The 24,061-nt window shown below is 37.9% G+C and overlaps 1 protein-coding gene across 5 annotated transcripts in view; it reads left to right on the top strand.

The window, feature by feature from the left end:
* Positions 1–24,061, top strand: part of CFAP70 (cilia and flagella associated protein 70) — a 122,145-nt gene that overhangs the window by 67,771 nt on the left and 30,313 nt on the right. For 4 of the 5 annotated variants that reach the window (XM_035021391.1, XM_035021384.1, XM_035021388.1 and 1 more), the window contains 7 exons: positions 3,361–3,421; positions 3,752–3,946; positions 5,678–5,809; positions 11,100–11,225; positions 22,589–22,722; positions 22,844–22,959; positions 23,158–23,385. In XM_035021391.1, the coding sequence (XP_034877282.1) occupies positions 3,361–3,421; positions 3,752–3,946; positions 5,678–5,809; positions 11,100–11,225; positions 22,589–22,722; positions 22,844–22,959; positions 23,158–23,385 (992 nt within the window). The remainder of the gene's footprint in view (positions 1–3,360; positions 3,422–3,751; positions 3,947–5,677; positions 5,810–11,099; positions 11,226–22,588; positions 22,723–22,843; positions 22,960–23,157; positions 23,386–24,061) is intronic. The other variant, XM_035021395.1, reaches the window with a different exon arrangement.

Raw genomic sequence — 24,061 nt, 5'->3', positions numbered from 1 at the left:
CCAGGTGCCCCTCAAATATGCAGTATGGTATTATTATTTTATTTTATTTTTTAAAAGATTTATTTTTTTAAAAAAAGATTTTATTTATTTATTTCAGAGAGAGAGAGAGCACAAGAATGGAGAGGGTCAAAGGAGAAGCAGACTCCCTGCTGAGCAGAGAGCCCGGTGCGGGACATGATCCCAGAACCCTGAGATCTTGACCTGAGCCGAAGGCAGATGCTTAACTGACTGAGCCACCCAGGCGCCCTTATTTGTTTATTTTAGAGAGAGAGAGAGAGAAAGCCCAGTGGGGAGGGGCAGAGGGAGAGGAAGAGAGAATCTCCAGTAGACCCTCTGCTGAGTGTAGAGCCTGATGTGGGGCTCCATCCCACCATCCTGAGATCAGGACCTGAGCCACTCAGGTGCCCCTATTCTTAGACTTTTTAATGAGATATGGTTATTACCTGTAAGTTTTTCATTGGCTGTAGGTACGTAGAAGGTAGATTTCTCCTCCAAGCTAGCCCAAGTGACAGTATTATAGAACAAAGGCAAATTAGAATGGCAGTGTTAGAATATTGGACCCAATATTCATAAAAGATGATTTGCCTTTGGTTCTGGATGAGACATATATGTACTAACTGCTGAATCTATGTCAATGTATAATAATGTATATATATATATAAATTTAATGCATTCTTAAACATGAAGAGAAGCTCAATTACTTTTATAATAAAAGAAGTACAAATTAAAAACTACCCTGAAATACCTTTTTAAATTGCAGAAGATCAAAAAAGCTTAATAACTCATTAGGTTGTTGATGAGCACATTAGAAATAGGTTCTGTCATTCAAACTAGTGAGAGTATAAATTGGTAAAAATCCTGTGGAGGACAATGTCATAATAGCTGTTAAAATACATAAGCATGTGTCTTTTAACCAAGTAACTCACTTCCAGTAACTTCTTTACAGATAAATGTTTTTAGCAAGGCCATTAGTGACTACTGCATTATTAAATCCAATGGTCTGTGTTCAGGGTCATTGTGACCTGTTATTAGTGTTTAATGGCTCAGTCCTCCTTGAAGCACTTTCTTTACCAGGCTCTCAGGATACCATACTCTCTTGGTTTTATTCCTCCTCATCTGGCCTTCTTTATGTCTTCAGCCTCTAAATGTTAGAGTCTCTTAGAGCTCAGTCCTTGGACCTCTTTTCAATCTACGTTTACTCCCTTGGTTTTTGTCTACTCTCATGGCTCTAACTACCATCTATGTGCTGATGGCTTCCAGATTTATATATGGACCCTGGACCTCTCTCCTGAACTCTGAATTCATATATCTAATTCTCACAAACTCTCTGGTCAGAGTCATAGTAATCTCTCACCTGGTCTCCCTACATATACTATTCTACCTTTCACTTTATTCTTTTTATTAAGTAACAGCTTTATTGAGATATAGTTCACATACCATTCATTTCACCCATTTAAATGGTAGAGTTCGGTGGTTTTTAGTATACTCACAGAGTTGTACAGCCTTCACCACAATCAACTTTATGACATTTTTCTTACCCCTAAAAGAAACCACATACATATTAGCAGTCAATCTACAGTTCCTCCCAACCCTCATGCCAACCCCTCACCCAGAACGCTCCAGCCCTATGCAACCACGTATCTACTTTTTGTCTGTATAGATTTTCCAGCTTTGGACATTTCATATAAATGGAATCATACAATACATGGTCTTTGTGACTGGCTTATTTCATTTAACATAATGCTGTCAAGGTTCATCCATACTGTAGCATGTATCAGTACTTCATTTCTTTGTTTTTGAATAATATTTCACTCTATGGATATACCACATTTTTTCCCCCATTCTTTAATTGCTGGACATTTGGACAATTTATTCTTAATACAGCATTCTATAGTGATTGTGTTAAAATGGAGGTCAACTCATGTAACTAACTCCTTTGCTCAGAAACTACTAGTGACTCCCTGGTACACTCTGAGTAAATGCCTAAGTCCTTACAGTGGCCTACAAGTGCCTACATATTCTGTATGCACTTTGCTCTCACTTTTTCTGTCTAGCCGTACTTGGCTTCCTGCTGTTCTTCATGCATGCCAGGCACACTGTTGCAGCAAGGCCTCTACACTTTCTGTTCCCTTTGCCTGTATTTTCCTTATCCCAGATATCTACACAACTTGCTTCCTCACTTCCTTGAGGTCTTTACTCAAATGTTACCATCTCAGTAAGAGTCTTGATGAAATGTGTTTCCCTACTTCACCACCTTAGTCCCCAACATAGTCTGTCTGACTTCCTGCATTATTTTTCTCCATGGCACATTTCACTAACATGTTTATCTTAATTATTGTCTTTCTTTCCCCACTAGCATATAAGCTCCATGAAGGCAAGAATTTTTGTCCTAATTTGTTTAATGCTCTATCCCCAATACTTAGAAAAGTGCCTGATGGATGGTAGACACTCAGTATATATTTTGAATGAGTAAATAAGTAACATTGTCTCTGGAGAGGAAATTGGGTGGCTGGACAACAAGATTGTCAACAAGGTAAAGGACAAGGAGACAATTTAGTATATATTGTTTTATACCTCATAAGTTTTGAATCATAGGATATATTACCTATTAAAATAAATAAAATTAAAATTAGAAATAATGAACAGAGATATACAATTACATAAGACCTATTAAAGAAAAACTGAATTTGTGAATTTGATTGTAAATTTTAAGGCAATACTATATACTTCAGCAGGAATCTGAAACTATAAGGAGGAAGAGCTAAGAATTTAATTTCCTCTAGTTTTTATAAGGTATCCTGAAAATGGAAGGTAGAAGTTTTGGCATAAGTAGGTTGACAGTAACAAAATATATTCTCTTAATCAGCACAACGTCTGATATCATTATTGTAATTTAATGCAGTCATAAATTATGTGTAACAAGAGGACACTTTTTATCCTAGATGGAGAGGAAAGAAAAGCATTCACTTGCCTGTACCATTTAGATTTCCAAAACTTCATTCTTTCAGAGACTCTACAGAATGCACCTAAAATCATAACACCTGTTTCTTGCCAACTCCCGAGTCAAGCAGTCTCTTGAGTGCAATAGCAGTTTTAAAAAAATATGTAAGAATAAAACCAGGGCTCAAATTAGCCAAAAATACAACTTTGTTACTTTTCGAGTAGCTGCTTCCTAGCTTCTTTCCTATCTAGTTCATAGCTGTATCCTGTTCTATGGTTCACATCTAGGCTTTTACATGAGAGAATTGCAGTGCTCAAGTGTGATACTCCGATACAAGCCCTTTGGAAGTAGGAATAAGAGAACATAAATCTGCAGATAATAAAGTTTGTTTTTGTTTTTGTCATTTTTTTCTGGTACAGGGTCAAGGAAATGATTCCTCCAAGGCCGCCTCTTACCCGTCGGACAGGAGGAGCTCAGAAGGCAAGTGCCAAAGCCAAGATGAAACTATAAGTAATAAGGTGTTGAGTACACCCATTTGAAAATAAGGCATGGACTCTTCAGTATGTTTTCTAGAAGGGGCAAGAAATTGTAGCTTCTCATATTTCTCTTCCTGGTTCTGTTTGTGACCAGTGACATAACAATGAATAGTGAATAGTGTTTAATCCTTTGGCTGGTAGTCTCTGAGCTGAAAAGTAAAGGGCAATTTATACCTAAAACATTATTGAATATAAAACCCCAACCAGTTTCAGAGTCCATTATATATCTTGATCTCTTCAAGGCCTCTTTACAAGACATTTTGTATTTTTCTAGGCGGTGAGTGACTACCACATGCAGATCAAGAATATATCTAGAGCTATTCTGGATGAGTATCATAGGATGTTTGGAAAACAGGTGGCCAAACTGGGGAGTGATATGGATAGTGAAACCATGGAGGAGCAGAAGTGCCTGCTCAACTATGAACTTAACTGCTCTGGAAAATACTTTGCTTTCAAAGAACAACTCAAGGTAAATATTCCTTTAATTGTTCAGTGGATTTTTATGAAGCATCTTCTCTACATTCCTAATTATTAGTTGTTCTCTGGTCATGTTCAGCTACGCTTCCACCATTCTTGCTGTTGGTGCCAAGAGTTATGTTCTGTCTGATAGAATATGAGAAGCTCCACTTGTGGAAAGCCTTGGAATGGTTAAGTATCCATTCCAAGTGTGAGCTTTTAAGAAACTAAGTCTTTACTTGAGGCTAGGCCAGATTTTGAGCCAGGTTTCATGTTACTGTAGCAGGCAAAAACTCTGTACCTGGTACTAATTCCATGACTAATTCTCTGTCTTCCATTACCTACCTTTCCATAGTCCACAGAATCACTAAGATTTGAGAAATATTTACTTAATAATTTCCTACATAATAATGGTTAACATTTATTGAGTGTTTGCTGTACACCAGACAAAATTTTTTTTTAATTTATTTGACAGAGAGAGACACAGCAAGAGAGGGAATACAAGCAGGGGGAGTGAGAGAGGGAAAAGCAGACCTCCCGCTGATCAGGGAGCCCGATGTGGGCCTCGATCCCAGGACCTTGGGACCATGACCTGAGCCGAAGGCAGACGCTTAATGACTGAGCCACCCAGGCACCCCACCAGACAAATTTTTAAATGTTTCGTATTTTACTAATTTAATCCTAAGAATAACCCTATGAGGTAGATATTCCTCATTTTACAGGTGGAGAAATGCAATATTAATTGGTTAAGTAATTTCCCTAAGGTCATAGAACTAGTAAAAGTTAAAGATGGGACTCAAATTCAGGCAGCCTTCTTGCTCCAGAATTTCACATTCTTAACTGCTACACTGGATTGCCTCTCTGTGCACATTTACTATGTGTCCTGTACTGTACTTAACAGATACAAAGAAAGAACATGGAAGTAATAGGGTGAAAAACAACTGACGCTCATGGAGGCGAGGAGCTCTTCTCAGTAGGTGGCATAGTCACAACTTAATTTGATTCCTGGTTCTACCATTAGCAGCTGGATGGTCAAATGACTTCGCCTCTCTGAGCTTTAATTTCTTTGTGTAACTATGAACAATAATACTAACACTATCACATGGGATCATTATGAGAATTAAATAATATGATGCATGGAAAGTGCTTAGTACAAAACCTGGCAATAATTTTAGCTGGGGGGGGGGGGCGGGGAGCTGTCATGGCTATAGCAATATGTTATTTGCACAGCAATTTAAGCTTCACCACCTACCTGTTATCTTTCTTTGGCTTCTCAATCATCTTCTGAAGTAAGATAATAAGACCAGAAGTACACATCCATATAACAAATGAGGAAAATGAGGTAGTAACTTTAATTTTTGAGGTTGTACAGTGGCAGGATTAGAACTAGAATCCCATTCTCCAGACTGTCAAATCAGGCCTTTTCCTCTTGTATCATGTGGTCACCATGAGAGATATAATGCATAAACCTAATGCTGAGGTCTTCTTTGGCTCTATGGCTCTCTTCAAATGATATGAGTTCTGCATTGACCATATTAGAGATGACATCAAGAAAAGAAGTCATGCAGAGTATGTTGATTGGTGGAAAATCAGAGACCTGACATTCTAGCAGTTACCAAGGGAGAAATCAATCACTTTCCGAAGTTCTGATGAGCCTTAGACCAGAAAGAAGCTCAAGGGAAGCCTGTGTTGTCAGCATGGTGCTGGACTTTATAATCAAATGGATGATCAATGTCTCTTACAGCATGCCGTAGTAAAGATTGTGAGAGAGAAGTATTTGAAGACAACATCATTTGAAAGCCAGGAGGAACTGCAGACATTTATTAGTGAGCTCTATGTGTTCTTGGTGGATCAGATGCATGTGGCCTTAAACCAGGTAGGTGCTCAAGAACTAAGAGCCCTTACTTTTCTCCGTAGGACATCAGGGTCTCTGAATGATTCCTTCCTTCCTTGCTTCCTTTCTTCCTTCATTCAGCAAACATTTATGAGGTGTCTACTCTGTGCTAGGCACTGACAAAAGTGAATAAGAAACTGCCTAAATTATAAAACTAATTTTGGGGAGAACAAGAGAGAATAATTCAATTTCCTGGCATAATAACTTTCATAACTGTCATAAATGTGATGGATGAAAGAAATATATAAAATCAGCTAATTAAATTATAAAACAAAGGGGCGCCTGGGTGGCTCAGTCGTTAAGCATCTGCCTTCGGCTCAGGTCATGATCCCGGAGTCCTGGGATCGAGCCCCGCATCGGGCTCCCTGCTCAGCGGGAAAGCCTGCTTCTCCCTCTCCCACTCCCCCTGCTTGTGTTCCTTCTCTCACTGTGTCTCTCTCTATCAAATAAATAAAATCTTTAAAAAAAAAAAATAAATTATAAAACAAAAATCATCTATTTATTCTGTGAATGTGTGCAATTCTCAGTTTGCTCTCCATGATTGGCAATCAAAACTAAGAAACATTATGAGCTTTCAGATATACCTGAATGACAATGATACTTCAAACATGCCTTTTCTTTTTTTTTTTTTTTTAAGATTTTATTTATTTATTCATTTGAGAGAGAGAGAGAAACAGCATGAGAGGGGAGAGGGTCAGAGGGAGAAACAGGCTCCCCGCCGAGCCGGGAGCCCGATGTGGGACTCAATCCCAGGACTCCGGGACCATGACCTGAGCCGAAGGCAGTCGCTTAACCAACTGAGCCACCCAGGCGCCCTCTTTTTTTTTTTTTTTTAAGAGAGGTGGGTGAGTAGGGGCAGAGGGGGAGGGGGAGAGAAGAGACTCCCAAGCAGGCTCCCTGCCCATTGCGGAGCCCCACACAGGGCTCAATCTCACAACCCTGAGATCATGACCTGAGCCCAAATCAAGAGTCAGACGCTTAGCCCACTGAGCCACCCAGTTGCCCCTAAACAGGCCTTTTCTATTTGACTGATAGCCTGCTCTTCTCCCATTTGTCTGTTTCTATCTATACTTGCACAGCTTGCATCTTGTCTTCATTTGCTCATTTTAAAATGTATACAGTTGTGGTTTATTTGAAAAAAATGACAAAAATCAAAGTCTTTTTGTCCCCTTGGTAGTCTCCAAGTAGCCATGCTTCCTCAAGCCCTCTATTCTATGTTTTTTTCCTTTACTGTTGTTTTCTTCTGTCACCATTACTTTTTCTTTCACCTTGTCCAGCCTTTCTGGAAGAAGAAGGTGAGGATATCTGATATCCTAGGATTAAGAAAACAATCCCACCTTGGGCACAGATGATTTGGATAAATTCTCTTGAGAATTGAGCATGAGATAGTAATTACTGTTGCCTTGTGCCCCCAAGGAATCCCTGTCTAGTAGAGGAGAGAGACGTCAAATACAAATAAGTGCAGTAGGGCGAGGTAAGTGCTGTGATAGGGATGTGTCCATGGTAGAGCAGGTTAGGGGATGCCTAAAGAAAGAGTGATCAACTTCACCCTGAGACCTGTCAGGAAAGGATTCACAGAAGAGCTGTGGCTTGAGCCTGAAGGCTAAAAAGTTCTCCAGGGAGATGTTTCAGAGCATTTGAGTCATAGGGAATATCACAAAAGCTTGGAAGCTTGGAAGTGTATGGCATATACAGAAACTGCATATAGTTTAGGAGCAGAGGTTGAAGTGGTTAAGGGACATAGAAGTAGGAGGTGAAGCCAGGGATCAGTTCCAGGTAGGGGAATTGAGAATGTGGATGGAAGCCTTATATGCCACACAAAGAAGTTTTGACTTTTTCCCTTATTAGCATTTGGAAGCAATAAATTTAATTATTTTATAAGTGGAATAATATGATCAGATCCACATTTTATGAAAAACACTCATAGCAGTATGTCAGGTGGGTTAGATGTGGTGAAACTGGTGGTGTTGACTGGTTATTAATGTAGTAATAAAGAGGTCAAAGATTCTTAAGTTTAAGGCTCAATGACTGGGTAGCTGGTAGTACCATTAACCAGGACAAGAAATACAACACAAGTGAATTTGGTAGGAGGCGGGTGATGTTGAAATCACTTTTGAACATTGGTTCTTATGAGGTTTTTCTCAAGAGAGAGATCTGAGCTGTAGATGAGATTTGGGGAGCCATGAGTATATATAGGCATACCTTGGAGATATTGACAGTTTGGTTCCAGACCACCACAGTAAAGCAAATATCACAATAAAGCAAGTCAAATGAATTTTTTGGTTTCCCAGTGTATATAAAGTTTACACTATACTGTAGTCTATTATGTGTGCAATAGCATTATGTCTAGAAAAACAATGTACATACCTTAGTTAAAAAATACTGTATTGCTAAAAAATGCTAACCATCATTGAGCTTTCAGTGAGTCCTAACCTGAGATCACAGATCACCATAACAAATATAATTAACAATGAAAAAGCTTGAATTATTTTGACGATTACCCAACTGTGACACAGAGAGACAAAGTGAGCAAATGCTATTAGAAAATGGCACCAATAGACTTGCTTGACACAGAGTTGCCACAAACCTTCAATTTGTAAAAAAACCAAAAAACAATATCTGTAAAGCTCAATAAAAGACAATATGCCTGTAGATGCTAGTTAAACTATGGTCATAGATGAAGATGCTGAGAAAAACATGAGTCAAGAGAGAAGTGAGCTGTCAGTGGAACCCTATCAAACACCAGCATTTAAGGGATGGATGAGTAAAAGAATTAATGAAGGAGATAAGTGAATTGTTAAAAAGGCAGAAGAGCCAGAAGACAGTGGTATCACAGAAGCTAAGGGAAGAGAATTTTAAGAAGAAAAAGTAGTCAACAATGTCAAATATTCCTAGTAGTTCATGGGGAGGGGGAATTGGAACAAGGTGGTCAAAAGGTATAAACCTCAAGTTACAAGATAAACAAGTACTAGGGATGTAATGTACAGCATGATGACTAGAGTTAACACTGTTGCATGATATATGTGAAAGTTGTTAAGAGAGTAAATCCTAAGAGTTCTTATCACAAGAAAAAATTTTTCTTTTTTTTCTTTTTATTGTGTCCATTTGAGATGATGCATACTAACTAAACTTATTGTGGTAATTATTTTACAATACATGTCTGTCAAACCATTATGCTGTATGCCTTAAACTTACACAGTGATGTATATCAATTATATCTCAATAAAACTGGGGGAAAAAACACAAAATTTGAAAGTTTTCATTGAATCTGAAAATAAGGAGGTTATTAACTTTTACATAGTAATATCAGTGAGCTAATGGAATGGATTCAAATTATAATGAATTATGGAGTAAATGAGTGATTAGGAAGCAGATGAATATAAATTCAATAAGTTGGAAGATGAAAGGAAGGAGGGGGAAAGTAGAAGCTAGAAATTATAAAGATTTTCTTTTTAAGCTGGTGATGCCTTTAGCATGTCCATAGGTTTGGGAAAAGGAGTCAGCAGATGGGAAGAAATTGAAAATAGAAGGAAAGAGAGAATAATTGATGGTAAGCCAGGGTATATACAAGTGGGAAAGGATCAAGAACAGAGAAGGATGTGATGCTTCTTCCTCAGACTGAAAAGAAAGAGATACAATGGATGCAGAAATAAACTCTTCCAATGTGGGGTTCATAAGTTGAGGGATTTCTGGCCTAATGATTTCCATTTCCTCTGTGAAGTAATGTTTTTACTGACAGTGAAGGGAATAATGTTTGAATAAAAGCCTGAAGAAAGAGAAGAAAATTTAGATACTGCATCATAGCATAATGGAATATGTTGTTGAACAAGGACAACTACATAGATTGCGGAGAGTATGAAAGGCCTCCAGCTAAGGCTGACTGCCAAAGAATCTGTGGCAGCTCAGATATTTCTTTGTATATGCAGTTTTCCTCAGGACCTGTTAGCAGCTCTTGTCTAAGAATGAAGAAGTCAGATAGTAGGATTGTTTTAATTTGGGAATCTTCAGACCAAGTGCAGGAGAAGGACAAGGATGCCTGGAACCTGAGTGTGCTGGTGGGAGAGTAGTATGAGTGGATGATCATGTGGTCCAGGCTTACCCATTGGGAAAGATAGGCATATTGGAAATGAAGGAAATGAAATCAGAGAGCAGTTTTCAGGGGATTAAGTGACAAAAAGACTGAAGGCTTGTAACGCAGATTCTGGGAGTGGGATATTAGAGGTAGAGTATTTCTGGTTTGGGCAATGAAATGTGTTGCTGGAGGGATTTGGAGGTCAAGATCATTAAAATTAAAAATAACAACAGGGCGCCTGGGTGGCTCAGTTGGTTAAGCCACTGCCTTCAGCTCAGGTCATGATCCTGGAGTCCCGGGATCGAGTCCCGCATCGGGCTCCCTGCTCGGCAGGGAGTCTGCTTCTCCCTCTCCCACTCCCCGTTTGTGTTCCCTCTCTCGCTGTGTCTTTCTCTGTCCAATAAATAAATAAAATCTTAAAAAAAAAAAAAACAAAAAACAAAGAACAGAGGCATTAATCCATGATCAGGAGCTTTCTTTGGCCCATCTCAAATTTAGCTTTACTCTCTACATCCCTTAACAACTCTACTTGTTAATGTCACTGATAATTTTTTTACTTTTAATTAAAGAATTTGGGGCGATCTTCCTTGGCAATAACTTCTGATCCAGGAGATTACTTATTATACCAGAACTGCTTTCCTGGATGGGTACATAGGGTATAATATTTTTCTGGGTTTTCTCCTACCTTTCTGGCTATTTCTAAAATGTTTCCTTTTTGGGATTTGCTTACATATCTCACTAAAACTACAGAAACAACTTCCAAAGCTTTACCCTTAATCTCCTGTTTTTTTTGATGTTTGAAGACTCTAGCTAGTGCTTGCCAACCTTCTTCATGTCATGGCAACTGAAAATGATAATATTTGTCCCATACACTAGAGAAAATGTAGGAAGCTGTTTGAGGTAGAAGGAGGCTTACTTAGAGATTTTGACTTCCCTGAAGGTTGAGGAGAACAGTTCTGCCCAAATTAATTTTTACTCACTTCTGTGAGTTTAGATTGTTGGTATTCAGATACCTGAGCCTCTCTTTCACCCTTGATATTTCTCTCTTGGTTCATTCTCACTCTTACTATTATTGGCAAGACTATAAGAAACCCCAATAGCATTTTCAACCTCATAACTGCGGTCTCACGTCTAGTTTATTCTTATAAGACTCTCTACTTGTAATTGCTTTGTTTTGTTTAACATCTTGATGTTGTCAAGACCATGCCAGATGATACCCAGGGCGCTGTTTCAACCATTTATACAAGCAGTGAACAACTTCGACTCTTTGCATTTGAAGCAGAAGTCAATGAGAACTTTGAAATGGCAGCAGTGTATTATGAAGAGGTAATTAAATGTCTTCCCAGTGGTAGTTGTTACTATTATTTGTATAATATGGGTATAACAAATAGTTTTTAATTATTTAAAACCCAACAGGACTGACAGAAGGATAGACACATAAGTCAATAAAATAGAGTCTAAAAACAGGTCCACATAAATAAGACCATTATATTTTTGACAGAGGTGTAAAGGAAATTCAATAGAGAAAAGCCAGTCTTTAAAAAAAAAATGGTATTAGAACTGTTGGTCATCCATATGCAAAAAACAAAAACAAAAACAAAAAACTTTGACTTAAACCTCAAACACTGTATAAAAAATCAACTTAAGGGGCACCTAGGTGGCTCAGTTTGTTGAGCATCCAACTCTTGATCTTGATCAGGTCTTGATCTCAGTGTTGTGAATTCAAGCCCCATGCTGGGCTCCAGGCTGGATGTGGAGCCTACTTAAAAAAAAAATCAACTTAAAATGAACCATAGATCTGAATGTAAAACATAAAACTATAAAAATTTTAGAAGAAAACAAAGGACAAAGTCTTCATGACCTGGAGTTTAGGTAAAGAGATCTTGGACATGACACAAAAGCATGATCACAAAAGAAAAATAGGATAAATGGAACTTCATCAAAATTAAAAATGTGTGCTCTCTGGGCTCAGACCTAGTTTGTGAGAGACATGGCTAAATGCACCAAGAAGGTCGGAATCATGGGTGAAAATACAGGACCGTTATGGTGCCTCCCTCAGGAAAACGGTGAAAAAGATTGAAATAAGCCAGCATGCCAAGTATCCTTGCTCCTTCCGTGGCAAAACCAAGATGAAAAGACTATCTGTGGGGATCTGGCATTGTGGCTCCTGCATGAAAACCGTCGCTGATGGTGCCTGGATCTACAACACCACTTCTGCCCTCACAGTAAAGTCTGCCATCAAGACGACTGAAGGAGTTGAAAGATCGGTAGAAGCTCCACCATTTGAAACATTGATAGCCTATAATAAATGGGTTAATTTATGTACAAAATTACTTAGGCTTGTTAAATTTATTAATTAGATCTTTCAATTTGTGTTGCATTAGTTTTGCTTTCTCAAAGGACTTGAAAATTAAAAATCCTTCTAATTTTTATTGGAAAAAAATTAAAAATGTGTCCTCTGTAAAAGATACTATTAAGAGAAAGAAAAGGTATGGACTAGGGCACCTGGGTGGCTCAGTTGGTTAAGCGACTGCCTTCGGCTCAGGTCATGATCCTGGAGTCCCAGGATCGAGTCCTGCATCAGGCTCCCTGCTCGGCAGGGAGTCTGCTTCTCCCTCTGCCCCCCCCCCCATGTGCTCTCTCTCATTCTCTCTCTGAAATAAATAAATAAAATCTTTAAAAAAAAAAAAAAAGAAAAGATATGGACTAGGAAAAAATATCTGCAAAACATATATGACAAAGGATTTGTATCCAGAATATTAAGAACTCCCAAGACTCCCCCAGCTTTGTTTTCTTTTTCAACATTTCCTTCGCAATTTGGGGTCTTTTCTGATTCCATACAAATTTTAGGATTGTTTGTTCCAGCACTTTGAAAAATGTCATTGGAATTTTGATGGGGATGGCATTGAAGGTATAGATTGCTCTGGGTAGCATAGACATTTTTTTTTCCCTTTTTTTTTTTATTCTTATGTTAATCCCCTTACATTACAACATTAGTTTTAGATGAAGTGTTCCATGATTCATTGTTTGTGCACAACACCCAGTGCTCCATGCAGAATGTGCCCTCCCAAATACCCACCACCAGGCTAACCCATCCTCCCACCCCCCTCCCCTCTAGAACCCTGTTTGTTTTTCAGAGTCCATCGTCTCTCATTGGGTAGCATAGACATTTTAACAATGTTTATTCTTCCGATCCATGAGCATGGAATGTTTTTCCATCTTTTTGTGTCTTCTTCAATTTCTTTCATGACTCTTCTGTAGTTCCTAGAGTATAGATCCTTTACCTCTTTGGTTAGGTTTATTCCAAGGTATCTTATGGTTTTTGGTGCTATTGTAAATGGAATTGTTTCTCTAATTTCTCTTTCTACAGTTGCATTGTTAGTGTATAAGAAAGCAACTGATTTCTGTGCATTGATTTTTTATCCTGCCACATTACTGAATTGCTGTATGAGTTCTAGTAATTTGGGGGTGGAGTCTTTAGGGTTTTCCACATAAAGTATCATGTTATCTGTGAAAAGAGAGAGTTTGACCTCTTCTTTGCCAATTTGAATACCTTTTATTTCTTTTTGTTGTCTGATTGCTGTGGCTAGGACTTGTAGTACTATGTTGAACAATAGTGGCATCCTTGTCATGTTCCTGATCTTAAGGGAAAGGCTCTCAGCTTTTCCCCATTGAGGATGATTTTCGCTGTGGGTTTTTCATAGATGGATTTTATGAACTTGAGGAATATTCCCTCTATCCCTGTACTCTGAAGAGTTTTAATCAAGAAAGGATGCTGTATTTTGTCAAATGCTTTTTCTGCATCAATTGAGAGGACCATATGGTTCTTCTCCCTCCTCTTATTAATGTGTTCTATCACATTGGTTGATTTGCGAATGTTGAACCACCCTTGCATCCCGGGGATAAATCCCACTTGGTCGTGGTGGATGATCCTTTTAATGTATTGTTGGATCCTATTAGCTAGGATTTTGTTGAGGATTTTGGAATCCATACTCATCAGGGATATCGGTCTGAAATTCTCCTTTTTGATGGGGTCTTTGCCTGGTTTGGGGATTAAGGTAATGCTGGCCTCATAGAATGAGTCTGGAAGCTTTCCTTCTGTTTCTGTTTTTTGAAACAGCTTCAGTAGAATAGGTATTATTTCTTCATTGAATGTTTGGTAGAATTGTCCAGGGAATCCATCAGGCCCTGGACTCTTGTTTTTGGGAAGTTTTTGATCACTTGCCCAATTTCAAGCTATATTACAAAGCAATGATCACCAAGACAGCATGGTACTGGCATAAAAACAGACATATAGACCAACTGAACAGAATAGAGAGCCCAGATATGGACCCTCAACTCTATGGTCAAATAATCTTTGACAAAGCAGGAAAAAACATGCAATGGAAAAAAGACAGTCTCTTCAATAAGTGGTGCTGGGAAAATTGGAGAGCCACATGCAGAAGAATGAAACTCAACCATTCTCTAACTCAAAATGGATGAAAGACCTCAATGTGAGACAGGAATCCATCAAAATCCTAGAGGAGAACATAGGCAGTAACCTCTTTGACATCGGCCACAGCAACTTCTTTCAAGATATATCTCCCAAAGCTAGTGAAACAGAAGAAAAATGAACTTTTGGGACTTCATCAAGATAAAAAACTTCTGCACAGCAAAGGAAACAGTCAACAAAACCAAGAGGCAACCCACAGAATGGGAGAAGATATTTGCAAATGACACTACAGATAAAGGGCTGGTATCCAAGATCTATAAAGAACTTCTCAAACTCAACACCCAAAAAACAAATAATCAAGTCAAAAAATGGGCAGAAGACATGAAAAGACACTTCTCTGAAGAAGACATACAAATGGGTAACAGACACATGAAAAAGTGTTCATCATCATTAGCCATCAGGGAAATTCAAATCAAAACCGCACTGAGATACCACCTTACACCAGTTAGAGTGGCAAAAATGGACAGGGAAAGAAACAACAAATGTTGGAGAGGTTGTGGAGAAAGGGGAACCCTCTTACACTGTTGGTGGGAATGCAAGTTGGTACAGCCACTTTGGAAAACAGTGTGGAGGTTCCTCAAAAATTTAAAAATAGAGCTACCCTATGACCCAGCAATTGTTCTCCTGGGTATTTACCCCAAAGACACAGATATAGTGAAAAGAAGGGCCATATGCACCCCAATGTTTATAGCAGCAATGTCTGCAATAGCCAAACTGTGGAATGAGCCGAGATGCCCTTCAACAGATGAATGGATAAAGAAGATGTGGTCCATATATACAATGGAGTATTACTCAGCCATCAGAAAGGATGAATACCCAACTTTTACATCAACATGGATGGGACTAGAGGAGATTATGCTAAGTGAAATAAGTCAAGCAGAGAAAATCAATTATCATATGGTTTCACTTATTTGTGGAACATGAGGTATAGCATGGAGGACATTAGGAGAAGGAAGGGAAAAATGAAAGGGGGGAATCAGAGGGAGAGATGAACCATGAGAGACTATGGACTCTGAGAAACAAACAGGGTTTTAGAGGGGAGGGGGGTGGGGGGATGGGTTAGCCCGGTGATGGGTATTAAGGAGGGCACGTACTGCATGGAGCACTGGGTGTTATTCGACAACAATGGATCATGGATCACCACATCAAAAACTAGTGATGTATTGTATGGTGACTAACGTAACATAATAATAATAAAAAAAAGAACTCCCAAGATTCAACAATAGAAAAACAACTAAATGAAAATGGGTGAATGATTTGAACAGGTATTTCACTAAAGAGGACATAAATATGATAAATAAGAACATGAAAAAATGTTCAACATCATTAACCATTAGGGAAGGCAAATTCAAACCACAATAAGGTGCCACTACAATTTATTAGAATTACTAAAATGAAAAATGGTGACAATATGAGGTGCTGGTGAGGATATAAAGGAATTGGAACCCTCATACTTTGCTGGAGGAAATGCATAATGATAAAGCAACTCTGAAAAATAGTTTGGCAGTTTCTTACCCATTTACCATATGACCTACTCCTGGGTATTTACCTTAAAGAAGTATAATCTTATGTACATGAATGCTTATAGCAACTTTATTCATAATTGATCAAACCAGAAACAACTCAAATGTTCTTTAAAGGGTGAATAAATGAACAAACTATGGTTTATCCATATAATGAAATACTATTCAGCAAGAAAAGAAATGAACTAATACAACAACTTGAATGAATCTCAAAGGCATTATACTGAGTGAAAGAAGCCACTGTCAAAAGGTTATGTACTTATAATGTCATTTATATAACATTCTTTTTTTAAATTGAAGTATAGTTGAATACAATATATATTATATTAGTTTCAGGTATAGTGATTTGACAATTATATATGTTATGAAATGCTTACCACAATAAGCATACTTAGTATCTGTCACCATACAAGTTATTAAAATATTATTGACAATATTCCCTATGCTGTATTTCTCATCCCTGTGATTTATTTTAAAACTGGCAGTTTGTACGTCTTAATCCCCTTCACCTATTTTGCCCATCCTTCCACTCCTTCCTTTGGCAACCACCAGTTTTCTATATTTATGAGTTCATTTCTGGTTTTTTTTGTTGTTGTTTGTTTGTTTTGTTTTTTAGTTTCCACATATAAATGAAATAATATGGTATTCATCTTTTTCTGTCTGACTTATTTCACTTAGTGTATTACCTTCTAGGTCCATCCATGTTGTAAATGGCAAGATGTCATTCTTTTTTTTTTTTTTAAAGATTTTATTTATTTATTTGACAGAGAGAGAGATAGTGAGAGCAGGAACATGAGCAGAGGGAGTGGGAGAGGGAGAAGCAGGCTCCCCACTGAGCAGAGAGCCTGATGCGGGGCTTGATCCCAGGACCCTGGGATCATGACCTGGGCTGAAGGCAGACGCTTAACGACTGAGCTACCCAGGCGCCCCTAGGTGTCATTCTTTTTTATGGCTGAATAATATTCCATTGCATATGTATACCACATTTTCTTTATACCATTCATCTGTCAATGGATACTTAGGTTGCTTCCGTATCTTGGCTATTGTAAATGATGTTTCGATAAACATAGTGGTGCATATCTTTTCAAATTACTGTTTTGGTTTTCTTTGAGTAAATGCCCAGAAGTGGAATTACTGGGTTGTACAGTATTTCTATTTTTAATTTTTTGAGGAACCTCCATACTGTTTTCCATAGTGGCTGCACCAATTTACATTCCCACCAACAGTGCACAAGGGTTCCTTTTTCTCTACATCCTCACCAACACTTGTTATTTCTCGTCTTTTTGATACTAGCCATTCTAACTTGTGTGAAGTGATACCTCATTGTGGTTTTGATTTGCATTTCCCTGATAATTAGTGATGTTGAGTATATTTTCATGTGTCTGCTGGACACCTGTATGTCTTTTTTCAAAAAATGTCTGTTCAGGTCCTCTGTCTATTGTTTTTATTTATTTTTTATTTTTTAATTTTTTTCCACAGAGTCAGACTTTAATTTCTGAAGTTTCAAACTGATGAAATCTAAACATAGTTTCAGAATTGTTTTTTTTAATTATATTATGTTAGTCACCATACAGTACATCATTTGTTTTTGATGTAGTGTTCTATGATTCATTGTTTGTGTATAACACCCAGTGCTCCATGCAATACGTGCCCTCCTTAATACCCATCACCGGGCTAACCCATCTCCCCAACCCCTCCCCTCTAAAACCCTCAGTTTGTTTCCAGGAGTCCATAGTCTCTCATGGTTCCTCTCTCCCTCTGATTTCCCCCCCTTCATTTTTCCCTTCCTTCTCCTAATGTCCTCCATGCTATTCTTTATGTTCCACAAATAAGTGAAACCATATGATAATTGACTTTCTCTGCTTGACTTATTTCACTTAGCATAATCTCCTCCAGTTCCATCCATGTTGATGTAAAAGTTGGGTATTCATCCTTTCTGATGTCCGAGTAATATTCCATTGTATATATGGCCGCCGCCGCCTCTGTCCATTGTTTTAAAAGATTTTATTTTATTCATTTGAGAGAGAGAGAGCACACAAGCTGGGGGAGGGAGGGCAGAGGGAGAGGGAGAAATAGGCTCTCTGCTCTGCAGATGCCAGGACTCTGGGATCATGACCAGAGCAGAAGGCAGATGCTTAACCAGCTGAGCCACCCAGGCGCCCCTCTCTATCCATTTTCAATCGTATTATTTGGTTTTTTGGTGTTGAGTTGTGTGGGGGTGGGGGAATGGGCAAAATAGGTGAAGGGGATGAAGAGGTACAAACTTCCAGTTATAAAATAAATAAATAAATATGAGAAGTATAGCATAAGGAATATATAATAATTTTGTATGGTGACAGATGGTAACTACACTTGTGGTGAGTGTAGTTTTGTGATTTTGTGATGCATATAATTGTCAAATCACTATGTTGTACATCTGAAAAAAATACAATATTGTGGGCGCCTGGGTGGCTCGGACGGTTAAGTGTCTGCCTATGGCTCAGGTCATGATCCTGGGGTCCTGGGATCAAACCCTGCATTGGGCTCCCTGCTGAGTGGGAGCTTGCTTCTCCCTGTCCCTCTCCCTCTGCCTGCCGCTCCCTCTGCTTATACTCCCTCTCTGTCAAATAAAAAAAAAAATCTTAAAAAAAAATATAATATTGTATGTCAACTATACTTCAATAAAAAATGAATATAAAGTGTACAGTGGCATTTAGTTTACTTACAGAATTGTGAAACCATCACCACAATCTATTTTTTACAAAAAAAATTTTTAAAAATATTTATTCATTTGAGAGAGAAAGCAAGAGAGAACATGAGTGGGGGGAGGGGCAGAGGGAAAAGCAGGCTCCCAGGGAGCCTGACACGGGGCTTGATCCCAGGACCCTGGGATCATGACCTGATCTAAGGCAGACACTCGACTGACTGAGCCACCCAGGCACCCTTACAAAAATTTTTATTAATCTCTATACCCAACATGGGGCTTGAACTCATGACCCCAAGATCAAGAGTCACATGCTCCTCCACTGAGCCAGCCAGGTGCCCCTAATTTTTAATAGACTTTTTAAAGAGCAGTTGTAGGTTCATAGTAATACTACAATCTAATTTTAGAGCATTTGCACTACCCCAAAAAGAAACCTTGTGCCTATTAGCAATCACTTCTCATTCCTCTTTACCACTAGCCCGAGGCAACCACTAGTTTACTTTATATATAGATTTGCCTGTTGTAGACAGCTTATATAAATGCAGTATCACCACGAAAATGAAAACACTAATTTGAAAAGGTATATACATCTCTATGTTTACTGCAACATTATTTACAATAGCCAAGATATAAAAGCAACCCAAGTGTCCACCAATAGATGAATAAAGAAAATGTGGTATATATATATATATTCAGCCATAAAAAAGAATAAGCTCTTGCCATTTGCAACAATATGGATGGACCTAGAGGGTATAATGCCAAGTGAAGTAAGTCAGAGAAAGACAAGTCTATATGATTATATTCACACGTGGAACTTAAGAAACAAAACAGAAGAACAAAGAAAAAAAGACAAAAAAACAAGCTCTTAAATAAAGAGGACAAACTGGTGGTTGCCAGAAGGGAGGTGGGTGGGGGGATGGGTGAAATAGATAAAGCGGTTGGAGAGTACACTTGATCATGATGAGCACGGACTACTGGTATAAATTGTTGAATTATTATATTGTGTACCTAAAATGAATATAACACTGTATGTTAACATATAGTATAAATGTATAACATACATGTATAAATAGAATCATACAATATGTGGTCTTTTGTGACTACCTTCTTTCACTTAGCATAATGTTTTTAAAAGTCATTCATGTCATAGCATGTATTAGTATTTTATTCCTTTTTATGGCTCAATAACATTCCATTGTATAGATATAGCACATTTTGTTTATTTGTTCATCAGGTGTGGGTATTTGATGGCTTTCTACTTTTTGGCTATTATGGATAATGCTGCTATGAACATTCATAAATAAAGTGTTTAAGTTTTGTATGGACCTATATTTTTAGTTCTCTTGGGTGTATACCTAGGAGTGGAACTCCTGGGTGATATGGTAACTCTATGCTTAACTTTTTGAGGAAATGCCCAACTGTTTTCCAAGAGGTTATATTGTTTTACATTCCCACCAGCAATAAATTTTTTCCATATTCTCACTAGTTCTTATTATTATACATCTTTTAAAAAATTATAGCCATTCTAAAGGGTGTGAAGGGGTATCTCATCATGATTTTATTTTGCATTTTTCTAATGACTGGTGATTTTGAACATCTTTTCACATTTATACTTTTTAAATAGGAAAATATGTTCCAAATTCTAAATTAATTGACAGAGGAACATTTAGACTACAACAACTTCAAAACCTCAGTCTATATAAATATGTTATGTCCTTTTGTGACTGGCTTATTTCACTTGGCGTGTGTCCTCAAGGTTCATCCATGCTGTAGCATGTGTCAGCATTCTCTTCCTTTTTAAGGCTGAATAATATTCCATTGTATGTATAGACCACATTTTGCTTATCCATTCATCTGTCAGGGGCACTTGGGTTGCTTGTACTTTCTAGCTGTTATGAGTAACGCCTCTATGAACATTTTCTATTTTGTTGACGGTGTCTCTCCTCATGGGTGTGAGGTGGTATTTCACTGTGGTTTGATTCCCTGATGACTAGTGATGTTGAGCATCTTTTCCCATGCATTTTGGCCATTTGTAGATCTTCAGAGAAATGTCTATTTAAGTCCTTTGCCCACTTTTGAGCCAGTTTGTTTAATTTTTTGTTGTTGAGTTTTAGTAGTTCTTTACATATTTTGAATATTAACCTCTTACCAGGTATAGGTATATGATTTTCAAATATTTTCTCTCATTCTGAGAGCTACCTCTTTACTCTGTTGATAGTTTCTTTTGATGTATAAAACTTTTTTAAAGGTTTCTGATGAAACCCAATTTGTCTATTTCTTCTTTTGTTAACTGTGCCTTTGGTATCATATCCAAGAAATCATTGCCATATCCAGAATCATGAAGCTACTGGGCTGTTTTCTTCTCAAAATGTTATGGTTTTAGGTCTTACATCTAGGTCTTTGATCCATTTTGATTTATTTTTTTAAATTTTATTTTATTATGTTAATCACCATACATTACATCGTTAGTTTTTGATGTAGTGTTCCATGATTCATTGTTTGTGTATAACACCCAGTGCTCCATTCAATACATGCCCTCTTTAATATTCATCACCAGGCTAACCCATCCCCCCACCACCCTCCCCTCTAGAACCCTCAGTTTGTTTCCAGGAGTCCATAGTCTCTCATGGTTCGTCTCCCCCTCCAATTTCCCCCCCTTCATTTTTCCCTTCCTGCTATCTTCTTCCTTTTTTTTTTTTTTAACATATAATGTATTATTTGTTTCAGAGGTACAGGTCTATGATTAAACAGTCTTACACAATTCACAGTGCTCACCATAGCACATACCCTCCCCAATGTCTATTACCCAGCCACCCCATCCCTCCCACCCCCCACCACTCCAGCAACCCTCAGTTTGTTTCCTGAGATTAAGAATTCCTCATATCAGTGAGATCATATGATACACGTCTTTCTTTGATTGACTTATTTTGCTTAGCATAATACCCTCTAGTTCCATCCATGGCAATGTCCACAATAGCCAAACTATGGAAAGAGCCAAGATGTCCATCAACAGACGAATGGATAAAGAAGATGTGGTATATATATACAATGGAATATTATACAGCCATTTTGAGTTATTTTTTGTATCTGGCATTAAGTAAGGGTCCAACTTCATTCTTTTACATGCAGATGTGGATATCCTGTTTTCCTAGCACCATTTGCTGAAAAGACTGTCCTTACATATTGAATGGTCTTGGCCTCTTTGTCAAAAAACATTTGACCATATATGTGAGGGTTTATTCCTGGGCTCTCTATTCCGTTCCATTGTTCTATGTATTTGTCTTGATACCAGCACCACACAGATTACTATAGCTTTGTAAGTTTTGAAACTAGGAAGTATGAGTCCTCCAGTTTTGTTCTTTTTCAAGATTGTTTTGGCTATTCAGGGTCCCTTGAGAATCCATGTAAATTTTAGGATGTTTTTTCCTATTGCTGCAAAAAAAATATTGGGATTTTGATAGACATTGTATTGAATCTGTAAATTGCTTTGGGCAGTATTAACATTTTAATAATAATAAGTCTTTCAATCCATGTACATAAGATGTGTTTCCATTTGTTTATGTCATCTTTAATTTCTTTCAGCAATGTTTTGTAGTTTTCACTCATTATGAGATGCTTATTTTACATATTTGTACTTAAACTTATATTTGCTATCTCAAGACCATGACAGAAATTATTATATGTGACTCTTTAAAATGAACTATAAAATGAATCTAGGTTTCCACGTAATTAGAGGAGCTTCTGGTGACCATAACATCAACACTAAGAAGGAATGACTTGAAGATTTAGTTTTAAAATTATTCCAATAAGTATTTATTCACATGCTATGAGCCAGAATAGTGACTGTTCTAGACATTCAGAATTCAGTGGTAAATAAAAAAAATGACAGTTTCTACTTTCATACAACTTATAGTATTTATGGTGTTATGTGTATAAAAATTATGACCTAGTGTTACAATAACCTTGGTCCTCCTGATGCTTCATGTGATAGAGGTTGGTCCGTGAGCCCCAGAACCTGGAACACTGGCTGGACTATGGTGCCTTCTGCCTCCTAACTGAGGACAACATCAAAGCACAGGAGTGTTTTCGGAAAGCCCTTTCCCTCAACCAGAATCATATCCAAAGGTATGGGTGGAAGGGAGTTGAAGAATGAGTGGGAGCAGATAAACTTCTATATGAAATTATCTTGGTTCCATAACTGTGACATGGGACCGTGTTGTTAATCATGTTGGTGGTCTCTTCTCAGCTTGTTGCTGTGTGGTGTCCTGGCTGTCCTGATGGAGAACTATGAGCAGGCAGAAATTTTCTTTGAGGATGCTACTTGCTTGGAACCAACTAATGTTGTAGCCTGGACTTTACTTGGTATGGTATTTTCCTGCGATATGAATGTGTTTTCTTCCATTATAAGATTCTCCCTTTCTCTTTTCATTCTTTAATGGCTCATCATATAGTTCTTAAACTTTGGTAAAAATATGGGAAATAGAAGTGAAATGTTGCAGTTCTTCAGTTTATGATGGTGGAAAACCAGTCACATTTATTGCAGCATCTTTCTTTCTTCAGGTTTGTACTATGAAATTCAAAACAATGATATTCGAATGGAAATGGCATTTCATGAAGCCTTCAAACAACTTCAGGCACGAATGCTTCAGGCACAAGTAATGAAGCAGAGGATCACTGGTATTGCTGAGTACGCTGAAGAAGGAGGCAAAGCAGAAGAATCCAGTTTAGGCCCTTGGGGAATCACTAATGGTTCTTCTGCAACAGCAATGAAGGTGGAAGCCCCAGCAGGTAGGACCAGGAAATGGAGATGATGAGTGGCTATTGGGAAAATTACTGGCCTTATGAATAGGACATGGCACACATTAGGTAGTAAATAATTGTCAAATGAGTCAGTAGATGGGAGTTTTGAGTTGTCCCAGGGATACCAGGAAAGACTCCTTCTAAATAATTCCTCATTCATATGATTGAAAGTCTAAAGCTTTTATTGTTGCTATTCAGGTTTTTGAATCTTAGAGAATCTGTTTCTATATTCCCACAAGAGGGGTATCATTGTAGCAGAGTAAATTTCTTTCATTTTCTCTTCACTTTCTTTTCCAACACTCTCAATCCCTCTCTTGTGATTCTTTTCCTTTTTTTTTTTTATTAACATATAATGTATTATTTGTTTCAGAGGTATAGGTCTGTGATTCATCAGTCTTACATAATTCACAGCACTCACCATAGCACATACCCTCCCCAATGTCCATCACCCAGCCACCCCATCCCTCCCATCCCCCTCCAGTCCAGCAACCCTCAGTTTGTTTCCTGAGATTAAGAATCTCTGATGGTTTGTCTCCCTCTCTGGTTTCATCTTGTTTCATTTTTCCCTCCCTTCCCCTATGATCCTCTGTCTTGTTTCTCAAATTCCTCATATCAGTGAGATCATATGATACTTGTCTTTCTCTGATTGACTTATTTCGCTTAG

Source organism: Mirounga leonina, unplaced genomic scaffold (genome assembly GCF_011800145.1).
Source record: "Mirounga leonina isolate KUSES-001 unplaced genomic scaffold, KU_Mleo_1.0 Mir_114, whole genome shotgun sequence".
In the NCBI taxonomy this organism is placed as follows: domain Eukaryota; kingdom Metazoa; phylum Chordata; class Mammalia; order Carnivora; family Phocidae; genus Mirounga; species Mirounga leonina.
Note: the sequence above shows the minus strand (reverse complement) of the source record. Positions and strands in the feature narration are given on the sequence as shown.